This window comes from Crocodylus siamensis, chromosome 1 (genome assembly GCF_052110815.1).
Source record: "Crocodylus siamensis isolate JL-2025a chromosome 1, ASM5211081v1, whole genome shotgun sequence".
Lineage (NCBI taxonomy): Eukaryota > Metazoa > Chordata > Crocodylia > Crocodylidae > Crocodylus > Crocodylus siamensis.
In genome coordinates, this window is record NC_143395.1 from 146,899,349 (window position 1) to 146,921,855 (window position 22,507).

At 45.0% G+C, this 22,507-nt stretch overlaps 1 protein-coding gene across 1 annotated transcript in view; it reads right to left on the bottom strand.

Moving 5' to 3' along the window:
• Positions 1-4,640: 4,640 nt before the first annotated feature.
• Positions 4,641-22,507, bottom strand: part of LOC149873447 (kinesin-like protein KIF28) — a 35,711-nt gene continuing 17,844 nt past the window's right edge. The window contains exons 13-16 of the mRNA XM_090034619.1: positions 21,202-21,346; positions 18,900-19,018; positions 16,970-17,077; positions 4,641-8,466 (exon numbers count right to left, since the gene is read on the bottom strand). Coding sequence (XP_089890745.1) covers positions 8,134-8,466; positions 16,970-17,077; positions 18,900-19,018; positions 21,202-21,346 — 705 coding nt within the window. The 3' untranslated portion in view covers positions 4,641-8,133. The remainder of the gene's footprint in view (positions 8,467-16,969; positions 17,078-18,899; positions 19,019-21,201; positions 21,347-22,507) is intronic.

Genomic DNA, 22,507 nt, shown 5'->3' on the forward strand with positions numbered 1-22,507 from the left:
AAGTGAGAGATTTGACAAAAATGTGCAAACATTTTGGCAGACACAAATGCATATTTTTCAGTGGGTACAATATTTGAAAAATTAGACTGATCACAGGGAAGATTAAGAGGCATAAAAGACTCCATTAACTGGATTGAAATCAAAGGAAATGGAAGAACAGCAATTACAAACCTATGTCTTCCATAGGTGTCTTTATACCTTCATTTTTTTTAAATTAGACCAGTTATTTTAAACTACTGGTTTCCTATTGGTTTTAATAATTTTTCAGGTAGGTTTTGTTTTGGCTGTAAGAACTTGGTTCTGTTTATTTATAATTTAAACTATCAGGGCTTATACCATTTTAGTACCATAATTTATAATAAAGGATGCTTAAGAAAATCCAAAGCATTCTATTTTTCATTCATTCAAAAATCTTATAATACGTGCTAGCAGGATCATATATTTCTGTGTTAGAGGATGTACAGGAGGGACAGGACAGGGAGGAAAGGTTGGGGTGTGGCACCCTACATCAAGGAGGAATACACATCATCACCAGGTAGCACAGAGTCAGAGGAGGGGCACACTGAAGTGCTCTGGGTTAGAATACAAGGCAGTCGAGGGGAAATGGACTTAATAGTGGGGATCTACTACAGACCTCCCAAACAAGGGGAAGAGCTAGACCAGGAATTCTTAAGTCAGCTCATGGAGGTAGTTAGGTCAAAGTCTGTGGTCATCGTGGGTGACCTGAACTTTCCAGACATCTGCTGGGAAGAGCAGTCAGCCAGGTCTGACCGCTCACATTGGTTCCTAGCCAAAATGTAGGACCTCCATCTAACCCAGTAGGTGCAAAGCCCCACCAGGGTAGACGCCTTGTTGGACCTAGTGCTAGCCATGGGTGATGACCTGGTGAGGGGGCTGTGGGTGCTCATCGCCTGCTGGAATTCACCATCCAGTGCAGCAGCCCTTGATTTCAGGACAGTGGACTTCAATGAGCTAAGGAGACTTGTCAGGAAAGCACTGAGGTCCTGGAGGGGAGCCAGGTGTCCAAGAAGAGTGGTTGCTCCTTAAGGAGACGACCCTCCCAGCCCAAAGGGAGGTAATCCCAACACGGATCCAAGGGAGCAGGAGGGCACAAAAGCCCCCATGGCTCCCCAAAAGCATAGGGGAATGTCTCCTAGCTAAAAAGGAGGCGCACACCCAATGGAAGGGAGGGGCCATCACCACAGAGGACTATACTGTGCTTGCTTGGGGATGCAGGGGGGCTGTCAGAAAGGCCAAGGCAGAGGTGGAACTGGGACTAGCTTCCTGGATCAAGGACAAGTACTCCTTTTTTAAGTACATAGGGGGCAAAAAGAAGGTACCGGGTAATGTGGGGCCCCTGCAAGACACACTAGGAAATTTGATCGTCACACCAGATGACAAAAATAACCTATTTAATAACTTCTTTGCCTCCATTTTCCTGAGCAGGGACCAGATCACCGCCCCCCGCCCAGGCCAGGCACACCTAGGCCAAGGGTCAGGGATGATCTAGTCAGGGAACTTCTGGAGGGACTGGAGGTATTTAAATCAGCTGCTCCAGACGATCTCCACCCCAGAGTGCTGAGGGAATTAGCTGAAGTCATTGCGGGACCCCTGGCATGCCTCTACGAGCACTTGTGGTGCTCTGGTGTGGTGCCAGAGGACTGGAAGAGGGCCAATGTAGTTCCCATCTTCAAAAAAGGGAGGAAGGAGGACCAGGGAACTATAGGCCAGTTAGTCTTACCTAGATCCTGGGTAAGCTTTTTGAGAGAAGTATCCTGGCACATGTCCACGAGGGACCAGCAGGGGAGATTATGCTTCGGGGCAACCAACACGGGTTCATTAGAGGCAGGTCCTGTCAGACCAACCTGCTGCCCTTCTATGACCAGGTCACCAAATCCTTAGATGCAGGGGCAGCAGTGCACATAGTCTTTCTGGACTTTTGGAAGGCCTTCGACACTGTCTCTCACCCTGTTCTCATTAAGAAACTGGGGGGCTGTGGTGTAGACACCCACACAGTCAAATGGGTCGCCAACTGGCTGGAGGGCCGCACCCAGAGAGTGGTGGTGGACAGGTCATTTTCGACCTGGAGGGATGTGGGCAGGGGGGTTCTGCAGGGCTCGGTCCTCGGGCCTGCACTGTTCAGCATCTTCATCAGCGATTTGGACGAGGGGGTAAAAAGCACCCTGTTCAAATTTGCTGATGACACTAAGATGTGAGGGGATGTGGGCACGCTAGAAGGATGCATCAGGCTTCAATCAGACCTAGACAGGTTACAGGGGTGGGCGGATGAGAATAGGATGGGATTCAACACTGACAAGTTCAAGGTGATGTACCTGGGGAGGAAGAACCAGCACCATACCTACAGGTTGGGGAACTCTCTTCTCATCAGTGCAGAGGCAGAAAAGGATCTGGGAGTCATCATTGATGCCAAGATGAACGTGGGCCGGCAGTGTGGGGAGGCAGTCAGGAAGGCCAACTGTACCTTGTCATGCATCCACAGATGCATCTCGAGCAGGTCCAAGGAGGTGATACTCCCCTTCTGCGGCACTGGTCAGGCCGCAGCTGGAGTATTGCATCCAGTTCTGGGCGCCGCACTTCAGGAGGGATGTGGACAACATGGAGAGAGGGTCCAGAGGAGGGCCACTCGCATGATCAGGGGACAGCAGGGCAGGCCCTACGAGGAGAGGCTACGGGACCTGAACCTGTTCAGCCTCCACAAGAGAAGGCTGAGGGGGGATCTATTGGCCATTTACAAACTAGTCAGAGTGGACCAGCAGGCATTGGGGGAGTCCCTGTTCCCCCAAGCACTACCAGGAGTGACTAGAAATAACGGTCACAAGCTGGCAGAGGGTAAATTCAGACTAGACATCAGGAGGCGCTACTTCACAGTCAGGGCGGCTAGGATCTGGAACCAACTTCCAAGCGAAGTGGTGCTGCCTCCTACCCTGGGGGTCTTTAAGACAAGACTTGACAATCACCTTGCTGGGGTCATTTGACCCCAGTACTCTTTCCTGCCATGGCAGGGGGTTGGACTTGATCTGCTCAGGTCCCTTCCGACCCTACTAACTATGAAACTATGGATAGTCTACAAGCAACAGCTGTTGCTTATTTATTCCAAAAAGCTGTTTGGTGACAAGTTCTCCTTTGAAGTGGGGTGCTGTGTGTAGATCACTGCCTCTGGACCATGCACACCTCAAAAACTATGTGGCCTGGGTCAAGATTTTGGTTTGTGGTTAACAGGGTTAAGAAATTTGCCCTCCTTCCACTCCTTGTGCTACCCTGGAGGTATAGCTCACTGCCACCCAGATGAAATACTGTACATACTGGGTTCTCTTTCTGCAACCCTTAACTGCTGACATGGTCCCATTAAAGTCAAGGGACTACTTTTGTGAACAACATGATGTTATCAAAAAATGTAATCTGTAATTCAGGTGCACTTACCAGACTAACATCATATGCATTCAAATCTTTTGGGCTATCGACAATAATGGTGCCCTCACTTGTGACCCTGCAGCCTTGGAGGGAACAGTCTAGCTCTGTGCACCCCTCTGCATTGCAGGAAAGACATAACGTGGTTAAGACAATGCCGTCCTGTTCTCTTCACAATTGTGCTTCTATTGCATGTCAGGTGCAAGGAACAGAGGAAAATAAATGCAAATTCATTCTAAAAGTCTCCGTATTTATAATGATAATTCTCTTTTCCCCCAATTATTCTCCAATACATTTTTGTATAATGAAAAGTAAACACAAGTGGTGAGATGTTAAGTAGTTGTATCAGTTAATTGTAACCCGACATTTAACAAGGAGGTATGTTAGCAATACAGCTGGAGATCTTTACATGCATGCACTGTAAGCCTACAAGTTCTAAACAGATATCCTTGAAGAGGGGGATTTCTAGAATACTGCATTTATTCATATACCATGTGCACCCTTTCTCCAAAAATCAGCCCACCAAAATTGGGGTGCATAAGCGGGGAAGCTGATTTTCTTCACCAGAACAGAAGCCCGGAGGAGCAGAAGCATGGAGAGGCGGTGCTGCAAGTGCCTTCTGCTTCTCTCAGTGAGCGCACAGGAGGGGTGGAGTCCAGTGTTAACCCTTTCACAGCTGATGACAAATCAGTAGTAGCTTTTGTTTGCAAAGTCAAACCCTCAAAGGGTTAACACTGGAGTCTGCCACTGCTGCCTGCTCACTGAGAGAAGCTGCAGCCATTTTCAGCATGACCCCTCCATGAGAAAGCCAGCTCAAGGCCACAGCCCTGGAAAATAATCCTTTTTTCTACATTCTGTTAAAAAACAAGATGCATGTCTTAGTTGGGGGTGTGTGGTATGCAAAGAAACATGGGTATTGATTAGTTTTGCTTTGGCTAATACAGTTCCAGACTAGAACAGGAATACTATTTTTATTCAGCACTTTTATTTTTACAGTGTTTGTATATTTAACTTTTCTTTCTATTTTTTATTGAAAACAGTAGCTCTCATTACCTATGAACATTTGCTAGTTCATGCACTCATTCCAGACTCTGCCCCACCCCAGACTGAGTGGGTTCTTGTAAGTGTCTAAATAGGACATAGATGGAATTTAGGCATCTAAATTGTGAAGGGTGGTCCAGACATCAACCCTCTTCAGGTACTGCAAAGCCATCTAGGTGCTCGCAGTCAATGCATGCCTCTACTTCACCTTGAAAGTTCCCAGGGTGTCTCAGTTTACGCGTTTCCACATGCTAAAAGCGTATTCCAATCTAGCCTCTATGTGCCTAAACACCAGCATGTGGGCACAGGTGGGTGAGCTCTCTCTGCCCCTCCTGTTGAAGTCCCACTGAAACCTGAGGCCAGAAGAAGAATAAGCAAAAGGGTGCCTGCCTGACTGCAGGAGGATCCCTGGGTTTCAATTCCTGCTCCCAGCTCTATGTTTTACACCAGGCTGTCATTGGTTAATAAAGGGCATCAGGGACCTGAATTCAGAACTCATGCAGGCACTCTGGGTTGCCCTCTGAAGTCAGTGAATGATTGCCATTCATGGTAAAGGGATCGTAAATGCCTGGCCCCCTCTAGGTAGACCACCCAGCTAACACTGCAGTGCCAAAATGGAGGCATCTAACAAGAAGAAACTTGCCAGAGAACTGGGAATAAATACTGTCTAAGCCACAGTCAGCAATGTTTTGGGGCAGTGCCAAAAACACCCCGGCCTCGACTTGTTGGCGTGCCAGGGGTGGATGTTGGGGGAGCCACCACGGGGGCTGATCCTGGTTGTAGCAGTGCAGTCCTGGCCCCTTCCCCTCCATCCGCCCTAAGGCGCGCATGCACCCAGTGCCAGCAACGAGCTGGGCCAGGGCTCCAAAGATCTTGGTGCAGCTGCTTGCAGCCTCCCAGCCACCTGCCATGCCAGCCCAGGCTTTGGGCAGGCCCAAGCTTCTCACAGCCCACAGAGCCCAGGCTGCTCATTGCCGGTGGTGGGTGCATGTGCACCTACAGGAGGACAGTGGGGAAGCTATGAGGGACCTGATCCTTACGGCCACGTAGTCTCAGCCCCTTCCCTGCCATCCACCCCAAGGCACGCATACCCCACGCTAGCATGCCTACCGGGGGTTGCCAACCCCTGGTCTAATCTATTCTCGCCCACATATATTTTCAGGGGTGCCACAAGCTGCTGCACAGTGGTAGCACTGTGAGGTGCGCAAATATGATTCACAAGATATAGCCAGAGATGTCAAACAGGAATCCGTGGCCTTCAATACATTCCGACCAGTTGTGGGCTGAGTTCTTTGCAACAGAAAACCTGCTCTATTATTTTTCTGTAGTCAAAATAAAAATGAAAACCCAGAGCTGGCATTTTCCATGGGGTGCATTGTGTCTAAGGGAGGTGGGGGGCATGAGTCTAAAAAGGCTGAGAATCACTAGGTCTAATCAATGACTTTAAAACTGGAATTCCTTACGCTGAAGGGTCTGCAGCTGCAGCCATGCTGGCACAGTGATGTCAGCAGGGTCCCTAGTGGACATAATTTGTGTCACCAGGAATTTTTCACCACTCCCAAAATGATAAAAATGAAGACTTTTTTCTGCTAGCTGCATCTACACCAGGTATATTAGGGACAGTGTGCAACTTACTTGGGTTTCTAGGTGGCATAGGCATTTGGAGTGTAGACCAGATTTCAGCTTCCCTACCTCTTGCTGCATACACACTTGCTCAGATGACTGAATGTCTCTGCTCTCTGCTTTTTTCCATCCATAGATCAAGAGTTATAAATGCTTCTCTCCCACTCAGAAGCACAGCGAGACATACTTTGTGTTAAGTTTACCAGTCATGCTATAAAAACGTACTACCAGAGTATTAGAGGTGAGCTGTTTCACACAGCAATCCATGATTTAAAAGATCATCTGTGAGCATGTAAGGTTAACTTATACTAAAGTTACAGAGACAAACCTCAGTCAAGCTTTCAGAACTGACATATGGGACTGAAGGGCCACAATACTGTGAGTTAGCAGGCGAGGCCTTGTCACTGGGAGCCTTTGCTTTTCTAAAATGCTGCTGCAGCATGATGTTTACAACCTGCAGCCACAGAAAACAACCACAAATAAAAAAAATACATTGCAAAGAAATACCTTGCAGGCCCCAGAGATCAACAATTAAAGCATTTTTCTGTAAATAATTCAAAAAATCATGGGATACAGTGAGGGCTGAGAAATGTGTTCTCTCTTCTATCTTTGGATTCACATTTTTCCAGACAGGCTTTGTGTACACTGGTCGTGGAAGGTCATAAACTCTGTACCTAAGGGGATAAAACATTAACAACAGATATAATTAAAAACCCAGCTCAGTCCCTGAAAAGGTCAGCTCTGTGAGCAAAGAAAGAAAATTGCAGATACATTTCAAGGTCAGCTGTTCCTCCTATTGAACGAAATGCTTTGTGCAGGCTGAGGCCGCCCACACTATGTGAAAATATTACTTCACTTGATTCATTTTTGGTGAGTTTTGTTGACAGTAGCAGTTTGTCACCAAGTCAAAAATGCATTTGCTCAAAAAGCTTTAATTATGCATGACTGTTTTGTATTATGTAGCCTAAAGCGTCATCCCCCACATCAATCCACAGGAATAATTTTCCCTCCCATTTACTGAGGAAATTTACTGTTGTTTGAAATAAGAGCTCAGAAATATTCTTGCTAAGTACTCCTTTGCTCCTAGTATTAAAGTATCCTTTAAGAGAACAGCTGAGCACCTCCTGTAATGTCTCAGGTTCAGAAGCAAATTGATCTTGCATCTTAAAGCTGAACATATAATAGTAGCTTAGGCGCTTTGGTAGTGTCTATTAGGATCACCATGAAACTGCCTTGGCTTTCACCAAAGAGTCAGGTTGAATGTGTTTGTGAAGAAAGCAGGAAACTGGCGCAGCATAGTACCCAATCTGAATCCCCCTGTCAGAGACGTCTCTCAGCCATCTGACTCCAAGACACTGCACAATGTGAATCTGGAAATCAATCTGCCTTCCCAGCAACTCCAAAGGGTCAATGACCACATCATCCTCTTCAAAGGCTCTACAAATATAGGCAGAATGACATAACTGATTATATCTGGCGCTCTTCTTTCACCAAAAATAGAGACTGGTAACAGTGAATCAGGGAACCGGGAACAGAGGGAAGAGTAACTTTTTATGCAAATACATGAGCTGAAAAGTATTCTTCATAATGCTCCAATCTATAGCACGTTCCAGTCATACGGACAGAGGAGCCATGGAAGCAGATACATGGCTGCTCATGCATGCACACATACAGTTCTAAAAAAGAAAAAAGTGCCAGAAGTTGAAAAAAGGACCTGTTGCTATTTTTAGTTTCCTGTTAAGGCACTTCTTCCTTGCAAGAACCCATCTCTATCTGGCAAGGAAGGATGGAAGCAACTCCTCTTGGAGTCTGGTAATGCTATGTTTTCACTCAGGCAGAGTGGGACCTTGGTAACAGTTATGGGGACTTCAAGTTCCCAGGGACTATTTCTTCACAGCATTGCAACCTCAGGGACATCACGACTAACCAGGACTTACATGGTGTTCCTTCCACCCAAATCCTGCTCTCATTCACACCCTTTGATTCCATCATTTTCATATCTTGCTCAGTATTTTCACCCTCCGTTTCCAGCCAAACATATCAACACAGTTTCCTAAACTGGAGTAGAAGAATAAAGAAGGAAAAGGGGAACTTGAACCTTCCATCACTGGAACACGGCACTACGTTTATAAGTACAACGGCCTCCTCCTGTCCTTCAAAGTTCAGAAGCTCCGTTTGTTCTTCCAGCTTCATGCAGTAAGCGAGTGACTGAAGCCAAATGTGAGCAGATCCTAAATGAATAACCTCAACAGGATCCCAAAATGGATCATTGTCTTGCTCCACATGCATGTCCTCTCCATCTAGAAAGTGCTGATAAAGTTCCTCCATTAAGAATTTCCTGTTGATGAACTTGGCCTTTGACCACACCCATACCTACAGATGCACAGGAAAGGTGACTTAATGAACCACACAAGGCATAGAATCACTGAAGAGCATGTTTTCTACACCCCTTATTTTTGGTGCTCTTTCTTGCACTTTGCAGTTTGTCTAACCCCTATATCTTTCATAAAGTGTGGTATCTCAAACTATACATGTTATTTCACCTAAAACTTCAATGGCCCCAACTAGGAAAAAATGAATATTAGGGTCTTACATGCAATGTTCTTGTTAAAACATGCCTCAGAATGAGACATGCCTTTTTCAACAGTGTCATATTGCTGATTTATGTACAGTATACCCTGTGGTCCATTCAGACCCCCAGGTCTTTTTCGGCAGTTCTGCTGCTTCACTGATTATTCTCTATGCTGTATACGTGCATTTGATTTCGGTTTCCCAAGTGTTGTATTTTACACTTTCTTGGATTTCATCTTGTTGATTTCAGACTACAGACCCAGGGATTCTTATTTTGCTTCATTTAGATGTGCAAGGCATCTTCATTCAACTTGTGCTTTTTCAGCCTTTTATTTTACAAGTGTTAAAATTTGGAGTTGTACTCACAACCTTATTTGTATCAAAAGCATGAATGTAAGTAAGTGAAAGAAGATTGCCTGCTTTAATACACCAACTGTAGTCCTTCAGTGTCAGCACTGACATACACACAGAGAATCAAAGGGAGCAAGAGAGCACACAAGCCTCCATGGCTCACCAAAAGCATCTGGGAATGTCTCCTTGCTAAAAAGGAGGCGTATACCCAATGGAAGGAAGGGGTCATCACCAGGGATGACTGTTCTGCAGTTGCTCGGAGTTGTAGGGGGGCAGTCAGGAAGGCCAAGGCAGAGATGGAATTAGGACTATCTTCTCAGATTAAGGACAATAAGAAGTCCTTTTTTAAATACGTAGTGGGCAAAAAGAAGGTCCCAGGTAACGTGGGGCCCTTGCAGGACGCGTTGGGAAATTTGGTCGTCACACCAGACAACAAAGCTAACATGTTTAATGATTTCTTTGCCTCTGTCTTCCTAAGTAGGGACCAGTGCAGCCACCTCCCTGCTGGGCCCCCCTCAGGCCCCAGAAGAGGCACACCTGCGCCAAAGGTTAGTGAGGAACTAGTTAGGGGGCTTCTGGAGGGCTGGACGTATTCAAGTCAGCCGGCCCAGATGATCTCCACCCTAGAGTTCTAAAGGAACTGGCCAAGGTCATTGCAAGTCCCCTGGCACGGCTTTACGATCACTCGTGGTGCTTTGGTGTGGTGCCGGAGGACTGGAAGAGGGCCAATGTGGTTCCCATCTTCAAGAAAGGGAGGAAGGAGGACCCAGGAAACTATAGGCCAGTTAGTCTTACTTCAATCCTAGGCAAGCTGTTCAAGAAAATTATGCTGGCACACATCCAGGAGGGGCCAGCAGGGGACTGCATGCTTAGGGGCAACCAACATGGGTTCATCAGTGGCAGGTCCTGTCAGACCAACCTGGTGGCCTTTTACAATCAGATCACCAGATCATTAGATGCAGGGGTAGCAGTGGACTTCCGGAAGGCTTTTGACACTGTCTCTCACCCCGTTCTCATTGAGAAACTGGGAGGCTGTGGTGTCGACACCCACACAGTCAAATGGGTCGCCAACTGGCTGGAGGGCCGCACCCAGAGGGTGGTGGTGGATGGGTCCTTCTCGACCTGGAAGGACGTGGGCAGTGGGGTTCCGCAGGGCTCGGTCCTCGGGCCCGCACTGTTCAACATCTTCATCAGCGATTTGGATGAGGGGGTAAATAGCACCCTGTTCAAATTTGCTGATGACACTAAGATGTGGGGGGATGTGGGCACACTAGAAGGAAGCAACAGGCTTCAATCAGACCTAGACAGGTTACAAGGGTGGGTGGACGAGAATAGGATGGGATTCAACACAGACAAGCGCAAGGTGATACACCTCGGGAGGAACAACCGGCACCATAACTACAGGTTGGGGAACTCCCCTCTTGTCAGCACAGAGGCGGAAAAGGATCCTGGAGTCATAATTGACTCCAAGATGAACATGGGCCGGCAGTGTGGAGAGGCAGTAAGGAAGGGCAACCGCACCTTGGCATGCATCCACAGATGCATCTCGAGCAGGTCCAAAGACGTGATCCTCCGCCTCTATGCGGCACTGGTCAGGCCGCAGCTGGAGAACTGCGTCCAGTTCTGGGCGCTGCACTTCAGGAGGGATGTGGACAACATGGAGAGGGTCCAGAGGAGGGCCACTGGCATGATCAGGGGGCAGCAGGGCAGGCCCTATGATAGGCTGCAGGACCTGAACCTGTTCAGCCTCCACAAGAGAAGGCTGAGGGGGGATCCAGTGGCCTGTTACAAACTAGTCAGGGGGGACCAGCAGGCATTGGGAGAATCACTGTTCCCCCATGCACTGCCAGGAGTGACCAGGAATAATGGTCACAAGCTGGCAGAGGGTAGATTTAGGTTAGATATCAGGAGGCGCTACTTCACGGTTAGGGCGGCTAGGGTCTGGAACTAACTTCCAGGAGAAGTGGTGCAGACTCCTTCCCTGGGGGTTTTTAAGAGGAGGTTGGATGAACATCTTGCTGGGGTCATTTGACAGGGCGTTGGACTAGATGATCTACTCAGGTCCCTTCCAACCCTAGAAACTATGAAACACACAGTATACTTCCCTGGTGTTAGACTAGGGGCAATGTCCATAAAAGGGCAATGTCCTAGCAATGATCTGAATCATTTTTATTTCAAATGCAATTTATACTGATAGAGTAATATTTTAGCTTTTCAGGTGAAAAATTCCTATGAGACCACTTATCATAACCTTTGTTTCATCTCTAAGAGTGCCTGCTGGTAACTGCCTTGGTTGCAAAAAAAAAAAAAAAGGATATTTGTGATGATACATCAAGATTGTTTGTAAAAATGCTGATGGAGTGAGTGATCAAATGGATGGTGCTTGCCAGAGTTTCTATCACAAAAGCTACTGTTGCAGATTCTGAAGCTTCACTTCTCATAAGAGCACTGCCTGTGAGCTCATGCCAGTTTGCACTCAATGGATAAGGTCAAGGCCATGTCTTCAGAATGACTGCTCTGATCATGGGTGCACTTGAAGTTTGAAAAGCAGGGTGCAGATGATGAGGTGCATCATCACATATAAAACACCACATATTTTTCTCCAGTTAAAAAAGAAACTAGAAAAGCCTTATTATTATTCTAGGAGCCTAGGGCTATATTATTCTGTTTAAGATCCAAGCAAAAACAAATATAGCTTTATTGGAATGCACATTATTATTAAACAACCCACAACAAACCAGGCAAAAAATAATAAAAGATATTGTTTCAGTAGTCTTGTAGCCATTAGAATTAAATTTATATCTTTTATTCAGATTCATAAAACAAAATTTATCTTTCGCGAGTGCATCCGAACTTCACTCAGTTATTCTCATACCTGAGTTTATGTTCACCGGAGTTAATGTTTCCACACTTTAAATTAATGTTTTAGCTGTAGCTAAAAACAGTCTGCAGGGCCCTGAAATAGGAGAAGCTAGCAGACAGCAACATTGCAGAGGAAAGGATCGCTTGATTAGTGAAACTTAAGACCATTAAAAAGGACAGAGGGTCATTAACACATGTGGAGTGAAGAGAGTTTAGCAGGAATCAAGTAGATTATAATGAGCCATGAAATCAATTGACTCCTTCAGTGCTTCCTTTATAAAAATGCTATTGTCGCTACTGTGCCAGTTAGTTTTAAATTCTGGGCGAGTAGGAATCCAAGGGGGGCAGGAGGATTGACTGCATTGCTGCACGTATTTTAAGAAAAAACTTCCACCCAAGATAGCATTTTTCTATTGTTCAGTGCCTCAGTTGAATTTGGTTGCTGTACACATGACCGACACAAGGGCCAGGACAGGTTAGAGTGAATGAAGACCAGAAACCTTGAGCATATCAGTGGGAAAAGTTTGACTTCTGTCTCCTGAATCTGGGGTAAGGAAGTTACTGAGTCAATGGACAAATCACTAGTTTCTCCTTACCAAGCTCTCTGCACCAGAAATCACCTGCTAGTAGGAAGTTAAGCTATCAACATCACTGCTTGGTTTTGGCACCAGATAGACCCTCAAGGGCAGGCAGATCCCACCTGACAGTGCTGATGAATCACTAACCCCCTTAACACTCTCATTTTCACTTTCCCATTTCTGGGCTTTTGTTTGATCAGCTAGAAGGGTCATGTCTTTTTCCTTTTTAGGGTGCAAAATGTCTTATATCCAGGAGTGTATGGGCACAAAGATCCAGCTCTTTAAAGGGACTGACACCTGGCGGCACTTTGCATTGCCACACCCAACCTGTAGGAGGCCAGCTCAGGATAGGGTCTCACAAACTTGTATTAGGCACTAAAATTGCCTGTATAGGACATGGGGCTGAGATTCAGAAGAGCCAACACACAGAGCAAAGGGACACCTTAACCAGCTGCAAGGAAATGCTGCAGGGAGACATGCATCTGAAATCCTGCCAAATTCATGGCTCAAAACTCTCCTCTCTACTTAAGCGTCTAAGGGTTTGCTTATACATAGCGACCTACTGAATTTGGGGTGGCTGCCTCCTGATTTTGTGATCTGAGTGCAGTACCGAGTGCCACCCATCAGCCTTGGAGAGGGGAACAGGGACTTCCAGGGCTCCTTGGCCAGTCAGAGGCATGAGGGGGCCTGCTGCACTCTGTTGGGAAAATCTCTCCCCCTTCCATCCCTCCTCCCATGCTTCAGGACAGCTTTCCACCCTGTTCTGTTTTTGCAGGAGGAGAGAGAACTAGTGAGGCAGGCAGATTCCAAGAAGGGCTCTGCTTCTATCTTTCAGGTGCTGCTCCTCTCCTTGTCTCTCCTCTTGTGCTTGGCTCTGATTATGGGCAGTGGGGACAAATGTGCCTTTCTGCAGCTGACTCAGCCATCAGCATATGCCAATTTTATAAGTGAAGCTGAAAAAGGAGGTGTTGGTTGTAGTTGTGTTGGTCTAAAGATGTAGGCAGACAAGATTCTTTACGTAAATATGATCTTTTTATCAGACCACCTAAATAGTTGGGAAATTGTTCTTTGCAAGGAGAACACAAAACAACAGCACTCTACCTATGCCTGAAAGTTTGCAAACAACAATTTTTCCAACTATTTAGTTGGTCTAATAAAAGATATCACGTTTATCCAAAGAACCTTGCCTGAAAAAGGAAGCTCCAATTGCCCTCAATACCACAATCCTGGGCATCAGGAGTTACATCTGCAAAGCGACTCAATTTTTAGGACCTCTGTTCTCTGGCAGAATCCATAACCCTGAGACAGGGCTCCAGGGTTTAATCTCTGCAGGATGGGAAGAGGAAGGTGCCTAAGAGTGAAATCCATAGGAAAGTATATTGTGTGGGAAGGCTAAGCCAGCAGTAAGTGGAAACAACTAAGGATGGAGTGAAGGGGGACAGGATTGAGAAATTTAGGGGAACATAACTAAAAGCACCTACCTCTTGCTGTGAGTACTTTGGACATTAGACTCTTATCTGGGAGGTAGGAAACCTGTTTTCAAATCTCTTCCATGCCTGATTTGAAGCAGGTATCTAAATGTATCTCGCACATGGTGAGAAAGTGCCCCAATTACTTGGCTTTGAGAGACTGTGGGATGAGTTTGTTCCTCCAGTCTCTCGTGTTTAAGATGTTCCATTTGGAGAGCTAATGAGTGACCCAATTAGATTGCTCGTGTGCATCAGATCTGGGCAGGCAGAAGAGCTGGGAAGCTTTAGGGAAAAAAAATCCTTACATGTTACAACTTGTACCCTTCAAAGAGTGCAGATGTTCAGGTCAGGGAAGCTGCTCCAGATCCAGAAAATGATCAGAAATGTTACAAAGTGTTCTTGTAAGAAACAAGTCAGCTAATAAAATTAGGGACAAACCCAAACCAGAATCCCTAGATGCCTGATGTCTAAAATAAATATCCCCAGTGTACAAGGTAAAGTGATGACAAACAAGCAGCTGCAATGTGTTTGGTTAAAAGGGAAACTTAGTAAGTGGAACCTCTCCTTTATTATTTAAATACTGGACTTTTGCCTCATTAGTTGCTATGTATTTGGTGATCAGTTACATCCAAGATAGTTCATCAAAGCAGGTCTTGACACAACAATGAAAGTCCTGCTTCCAGTTTAATATAGATTAACCATCTCACCATTGTAGGTACTAATGATACTACAGTGCTGCTACCATGGGTGGAACCAGAATTTTGAAATGGGGAGTGCAGATGGTGAGATGCATCATCACATATAGCACAACACATTTTTCTCCAGTTAATAATAACTGCAAAGCTTTAGTAATAAGCTAGGGGCCTAGGGCTGTATCATTTAGTTTAAGATTGGAGCACAAACAAATATAACTTTATTGGAATGAGTTAAAAAAACAATCTGCAGTATAGTGAAATAGGAGCTTTATTACCAGGAGCAACTAACAGTAAAATTGCAAAAGAAAGAGTAGCTTGATTGGTGGAACATCAAAACCTTTAAAAAGAAGAGAGGGTCATTAATACCCATGGAAAGAAGAGTGTAGAAGGGATCAGTTAAATTACAATGAGCCATGACATCAACTGACTTCCTCAGCACTGCCTGACTTGAAATGCTTCTGCCACTGTCAGGCAGTTGGTTTTAAAGTCTGGATGGAGCACGAATCAAACGGGGGTGCAACCCCACCCCCAGATTCACCCTCGCTGCTACAGCAACAGTGAATGATCAAGAGAGAAAGCACAGCAAGACGTGCCTATGAGGTTCTTGCATCGTATTTCTCTGCATTTAAACCCTGGCTAAGGAGAGAGTTCAAGAACTCTTCTTAGTTCTCCACCAGCTTCTCTGTACCAGTTTACTGAAATAGAGAATAGAGCAGAAGTCTCATTATATCTAACTGTGGGCTCAAATCAAAGGAAGGCTCAAAGTCTACTTGGTGAATATACAAAAGTGGTCTCTTAATAGAGCCACACTTGCTGGTAGTTGCAGGAGTCTGTAAAGGGGAAGAACAGATTCAGTGTGAACCGATCAGATATCGGAGTCTCTGTAGGTGGCGAATACATACAGCACTGGGGAGCACACAGTGGCCATATACAGATGTTCAGTTTCTAGAGGGAGAATCCCCATTCTCCTGATAGAAACTGCAAGTATACAAACATTCACACTTTCTGCTGGACCAAAAATGGCAGTTCTGGGACAAAGATAAACTGACACCAACCGGGAAGAAGTTGGTTCCAGGGAGCAGGAGGAGTGAAGGTGGGGGAAAGGCTCTCATGACTGGAGTCACCCTGTTTTGGTAAAGAAGCAGGGTGGGGAGCTGCTCCTGCCTTTTCACGGACTGAGACAGGAGGAGAGAAGCAGCTGTCAGCTGCTCTCTACCAGCTCCTCACCCTCCAGGGACTCCAGTGTGAGAAGCAGGCCACTACTTTGTTGTGCTGCTCTACCCCACTTAGCTCCTGGGCACTTCTACAAGCAGTTCTGCAAGCCCTCTGCCTCCTTCGGAGTTCCTGGAGTGAGATGCAGGCTGGAGGCCTTGTTGGTCTGGGAGAGGAGGGAAGCAGCAGTCATCACTATTTGCCTCCCGGTCTCAGGAAAAGGCAGAGGGCTTTGCAGAGAAATAGTGCTGCGGGCTTTCCCTTGCTGCCTATACAGCTCAGCTGGGTGGTGGAGGCAGTGATTTAAAAAGCTGTCAGGCCCAGAAAGTGGGCTCATGGAGAATACCCCTAAGCCTGGTTCCCGGCCCTGTTGGCTTTTAAATGTGGCATGAGGGGCAACGGGAAGCAGGCAGAGCCAGGGAGCCAAGTGGAGGGAGCAACAGCAATGCCACCCGCTGTCTGAAACTGGAAGCAGAGTGGAGGAGAAGCAGATCCCTGCCTACTCCCTGGACTAGGGTCCTTGGTGTGAGGAACAGGCAGGGGGCTTTACCTTGCTTCTCCCCTCCCAGATCAGTCTAGGAAGGAAAGGGAGGAGTAAGTAAAGCTTACAGCCCCTTCCCCAAACTGAGCACTGTCTGGCTTGAGGGCTTTGCCCCAGTGGTCCCTTTGCTCTGCTCCCAGAGATCAGGAGTGGAGTGGAGGAGGCTGCTTTCCACCCATTCCCTAGATCCCAATCTGCTGCTCCACTGCCCAGAGGGATTGGGAGGAATGGAGCAGGCCCACATCTTCCCCAGATCAGGATCACCTCAGTCTGGGAAAATTCGGAAGAGCAGGGGAGAGAGGATAGCTGCAGGCTCAACATCTGTATTGCTTCCACTCCTGGAAAGATTCTTAACGGTTAACATTTCCACCAGTAGAAATGAACATCTGTTTGTGGCCAAAGTTTGATTGTAGAGACAGTAGAAAGTCACAGACACAGTGCCTGCAGAGAGGTTTTTTAAGTGTACGAATAAGAAAGAAATCAGGAGGGGGCTCCTACTTTGTACACAGAGAACACGGCTTACTTGACAACGTCATTTGTACTCTGCACCTTCCCCAGTGAACTCTGTTATTAGCACACAAAGCCCAGTCTCCTCACCTGCTTAGTAATTTTGTGCATCACTTTTACTATTATTTCCTTTTGCAGATCATAACCTCTGGAATCTGAAGATGCTAGATTTTTCACCTTCAATTCAAACTTGAGATCCTATTAAGGAATAATTGTTTGTTTAAGCACATGCATATCCAAGAGCTGTATTATCTAAACTTCATAAGAATAGCAAAGCCACCATCTGTGGCAATGTAAAGAACTAATATTTTAAACTAGAGAGTTATTGTTAGTTATAATGGGCAGCACTTGTCAAGTACATCTATATAAGTCAGAAGTTGACAAAATTCTAATAATGAGGGGATGTCTAGAAGTTCAATCCCTCTACCCAAAGGAACTGCTGAATTTCAAATGTTAAAAAATCAGTTCACACCATGGCCTACTCACCTGGGGTTACTGCTACTCTCTTGTGGGTTACAGGCAGCTGCTTTGTGACCTCCGTTTATTATGTTGCATGCAAGAATGCCAGACTAAGATGATCACAGTGATTCCTTCCAGCTTTGCTATCTATGAGTACAATCCCATTATACCCAGTAGAGGGAGATCTCATACTGCTTAACTAAAACAGTGCTATTTAATCTGTGATCATTTTCCCCTCAGTGAATCAGCAAGTGAGTTCCTTTCCTGACTCTCTCTCTGCCCAACCCAATATATCACCGAGATCCTGGGTACAGCTAACGGTCTCTGAGGAGAAAGCATAATATGCAGTTTTGCCCACTCATCCAACAACAAGAAAGTCAGCCCTACAGAAAGTTCCAAGGTCTTCTACTTGTTGGAGGAATGGGGAGAAACACAGTAAGCTACTCCAAGGCTAAATTTCAAACTTGCTTGGTTTTGACACTTATATGACAGTAAGCCAGTGAGATTTCAGCTTAATAAATATCAGGGACAAACTGGAAAGCTGCCTACTGGCTGGTGACCTCAGTAATATCTACAGGTCAGGGAGTGGCTGTGGAAAAGAAAGGCTTACTATTAGGAAGCCTCAGAGATAGTGCAGAGACTGATGCAAGGGCACAGTGTCCTCCCTCCATGCGTATTGCAAGGAGTTAAGGCAGTTCCTTTACTCACACAAGTGCTAATTACTTTGCTGGGGAGGCATGGACCAGCAGAAGGCAGTGTGGTAGATTTTCTGCTACTGTATTTCTCCTGGGCATGAGGGCAGTGTTTTGGCAGCAGGACACATTTTTTCTGGCTTTTTCTAGGATGGTTGGGAGGAGCAGGTCATGGCAGTAGGGTGTCTGGGGCTCTGTGTGAAGAAGGGCATTGACAGAGCTGGGGAGGGCCTTTTGGAAGTCACCAGGAACCCAACTCAGCCTTAGACTAAGCTATCAGGGCAGATAATGATGAGGACTGGTAACTCAGCATTGCAGAAACCCCCCAATCAGAAGAATAAGCGTGCCATCTGGCCCAATCACACTTCCCTTGGGAAACCATTTCACCAGTGAAACAATTTTAATTTCAATGTGAATAAATTTCTATCCAACCTCAACGTTCTTCTGCTCTATTTCTTCTCAGTACTCTAAACTTTACCTATTTAAATAAAACTAGACAGTTTTTCTTCCTTCTTGGTTTTTCCCGTCTCCTCCCCTCCCAAATAGCCAACTAATCTCTTTCTTCATCATTGCTTAGCAAAGTTGTACAGCACAATGCCAATTGCTTGAATAACTTGCTTTGTTTTCTTTAATAGCTAATACTTCAAAAGGCTTTACTGAGTTCCATCATACCATTATAAAATAATAGAGAGAAAATCCATGTGCCTCACCTCCCTCCCTACCCATTGGGCTGGTAGGAAAATGGGAGGAAGATGAAGGAAAGGAGCACTGGCAGAGAAGGTGATGAAAACACACACACTTTTTGCAGTGTGATAAAGGTTAATGTGCTAGTTTATTACAGTGGACGGGGAAGAAAGACATACACTTACCTTGTTCAGCTCCTCACTCATCTGATTGGCTTCTGCAACCAAAGGCATTAGCTTGATATAATCATGGAATACTGCAAGAACGCTGGGGTCTGGTTTGCCATCCTTACTACTAACAGCACCTTTGAGAAAGGTAACATGAAAAGTAAAAGAAGAAACTGCAACTCATTTACTTAAGGATGGTAAAATTCTAACTAGAGCTATTCAACATGAACTGGCACAGCCTGGCAATACCACCTTGGTAACATATATTCCTACATCATGTTTATGCTATATGTTGTAAGCTGTATGAAGAGGCAGCCACTGTTCAGGGAGTAGCACCGTACCCTAACTGTAAGTCTACAATCCAGTCTGAACCCTGTGGCCAGGGAATTTTTCATGGACTGCATACAAAGAAAGAGAGAAAAAGCATCTGAAATATCTGCTGTGCTCACAGCAGCTCATTTCAGATTCCCAGAAGAACATTTATCTGCTTTAACTCCAATTTTCAGATCAAGAAGTATGAGGTAACTGGGGCTGAAAGAAGATGACTTCTGTCCTGCCTTATGTACACACTATAGATACAGCACTGGACATTACCATGGTATTCAGCAGCCATTTGGTTCCCATGCTTTTGCTAGACTGAGCTAAGTGAAGGAGTCTGGACCTGCATCTGGCTTTTAAATACAAGATGTCCGATGCATCTGGATCTGAAGCAATGGTTTAGCTTAACCCATCATGAAAATAAGTACCATTTAACTATACACTAAATTGCACATGCCATTTCAGACTCCCTCATAATTTATAGGTGTTAATGTTTCAAATAGTTTTAGCTTGGGAGCATTTTTTTAAAAAAGAGGTTGGTAAGACAGTAACTGATATCCTGTATTTATATAGTGCCCAATGTTCACATATCTGAGTTGCAGCAGTCTGTTGATCCCACACAGGCCTCACCAGCCATCTTTGGACACACACATAAGACAATCATGGAAGACAATCATCCTCAACTAAGAGGGAATGCTGAAGAAGAAAAAGATAGTGCCCAAATAAACTTGTGTAAACTATACAAAATTACTCCACTTTTCTTTGGATGGAGCCACCAGAACATACAACTGTTGTATGTTCAGTAACATACAGCAATCCAGCAGTTAAAGAACTGAAACTGGAGGAGGCGATTTATGTCTGAAGTCCTGCATTTAGAACAATTCTGAAAAAGTTTCTTGGACACCTGAATTACTCTGCACAAATACCCCAAAACAAACTTTTTGACTATGGGACTGAACCAGTTAAAGTGGTTGGTGAAATAAAATCTAGATTATGAAAAATCTGACGGCAAAAACTTTTGTGATTTCATCCTCCACACATACAATGAAACAAAGGTAATTAACCAAGAAAGCTGGAGGGAAGAGAGGAGAGCAAATTTATGATGAGTACTGGGGTGTGCTATGAAGAAGAAGAAACAGCTCGATTTCAGAAAAAAATTAAGAACATGGGAAATTTTCTACCAGTGTTACCTGACTCAAAATTAGAGACAATTTACCAAAACTAGCATAGATGAATACTGGAGAAGTTGTGAAGCAAAGGAAGAAACATTAGATCACATATGGCGATTCTGCCCACATGCAGCCTTCTTGCAAGCAAGCAAAATTGGAATAAAACATTATAGATTGCTCACTTGTCAGTCTTGACCACTCAGCAAGCAATTATGTGTAGCCTTCTATCTGGAGTGTTTATATATTATTAAAAGTAATCTGATCTCATTTCTTAGTAACAGCTGGTGAACATTGTTCACTGGGAGGCTGTTATTTTTAAACACATACCTCACACATTTTAGAAGGAACAAGTACAGTCCTAGTGAGAAAGAAATTGGCCAGTATTTGAAATAGCATGTGAAATAATTATCTGGAAGTGTGGCTGCTAATCAATCAACTTATTCAAAGAGATGGTGTAAAAACTCAGCACATTCTTTGTTCATTAATAACAGTACAGTATGTACTAACTTCTATGCAGGCTTTAGGCTTTATAAAGCGGTTCTTGGATTTTTGTTTATAAATACAGAATGTATAATGTAGAACAGTATAATGTATACTGTAATATATAATATATAATTTTCCAGTTAATTAGCTAGATAGGTAAAATGCAATTTTTTAGGTCACAGGCTGCACTGCCTGCAAAGCGCTGTCCAACTTCAGGTCCATATTAAGTACTGAATTCTAGATCGAAAAAAGGTAAATTAAAAAGTAGTCTGCAGAGGACCTGGAGTGAAATGGAACACTGCTCATTTCACAGGAGTCTCGTAGCTCAGTACACATGCAGTAAGACTTACCAAGCTTATCTATGCTAAAACCATCTGCAGCTGCCAGCTCCGACTGAAAGAAATCATAATCATATCTCAGCAAGTCTTTGTTGGTACGTTCTGCAGGAGGTCCAATGTAGAGATAAGCAGTGTTTGACCCCAAAATAATACGGTCCTGAAGAATCAAGTACATAGTGCTCATTAAATTCAGTTTTCATATTTTTTACTTCAAGTACTATGTTTTTGCAAAGGGCTTGCAAACTGAAAGGGAGAGAGCTCTGCTGTCCCATCAGTGAAGGAAAAGAACTGAAGAAATTTGCTGTTTGAAAAATGGGCGAGTACAGTATCTCAGTATTTTGAAGGGGAGAGAGAAAGAGAGATCCTAGGAAACTTCAGATTGGCAACAAACTAGCATCTTATCTGGAGTTACATGGTAATAGAAAGCAGGAAAAACTGGCCACTAACTCAGCCTTACATCATTTCTAGAATAAGAAACATTTTCTGCTATGCATACATATCATTTTGAACTGACCAGCGTGCAAATGCAACAAGATAACAGCAGCTACCCTGTACTTCTGTAAGACACGTGTCTAAAACCATTAGAGAACACTGGTGTAATATATGGCTTGTACCAAAAATAACTTTTAAGGTTAAGGAACTAATTTGGCTTACTAATGAGGAGAAACTCTGCTTTTAAAAGAGAGTTCCTTTTAAAATAGGTATCCATTTAAAATATATTTTTCCTAGAATATCGAAAGTCAAGATCTTATAGCCCTTATTCCCAGAGGTAATCCTTATTCAGCATGGTATTGCCAATGCTACGTTCTAGTTCAGGAGTTCTCAATCCCTGGGCCGTGGTGCCAGGCCATGGCAGGTTGGCTGCTGGTCTGCAGCACAGTCAGCTGTCGGACCAGAAATGGCCACGGGCCGGCAAACTGCAGCCCCCCAGAGCCAGATGGAGAGGCCGCGGTTCCTTTTGCAGGGCCCACGGCAGCATGGGGTTTGGCCCACCCCACCTCCCAGGGGCTGGAAACATCCTTCCTGTCTTTCGGCCAGAAATTCTGGTGGCAGTCAACTGTGATTGCCGGGCTGTGGTTTGCCGGGCCACAGTTTATTTGGCCGTGGCATAAAAGCTTTGGGAACCCCTATTCTAGTCCATATGATTTAGGATTGCAGGCATGAGTCCTTACTTTCCTTGAAACACCTTCTTTTTAAATGGATATCTGCCTCTTCAAGGAAACAGTGTTGGTCGTGTTTACTAGATTAATCTTTCTCATCACTGTAGTTTATATAAAAATTTCTCCCCACCTATGGAACCATTTTCAGGAGAGGTGAA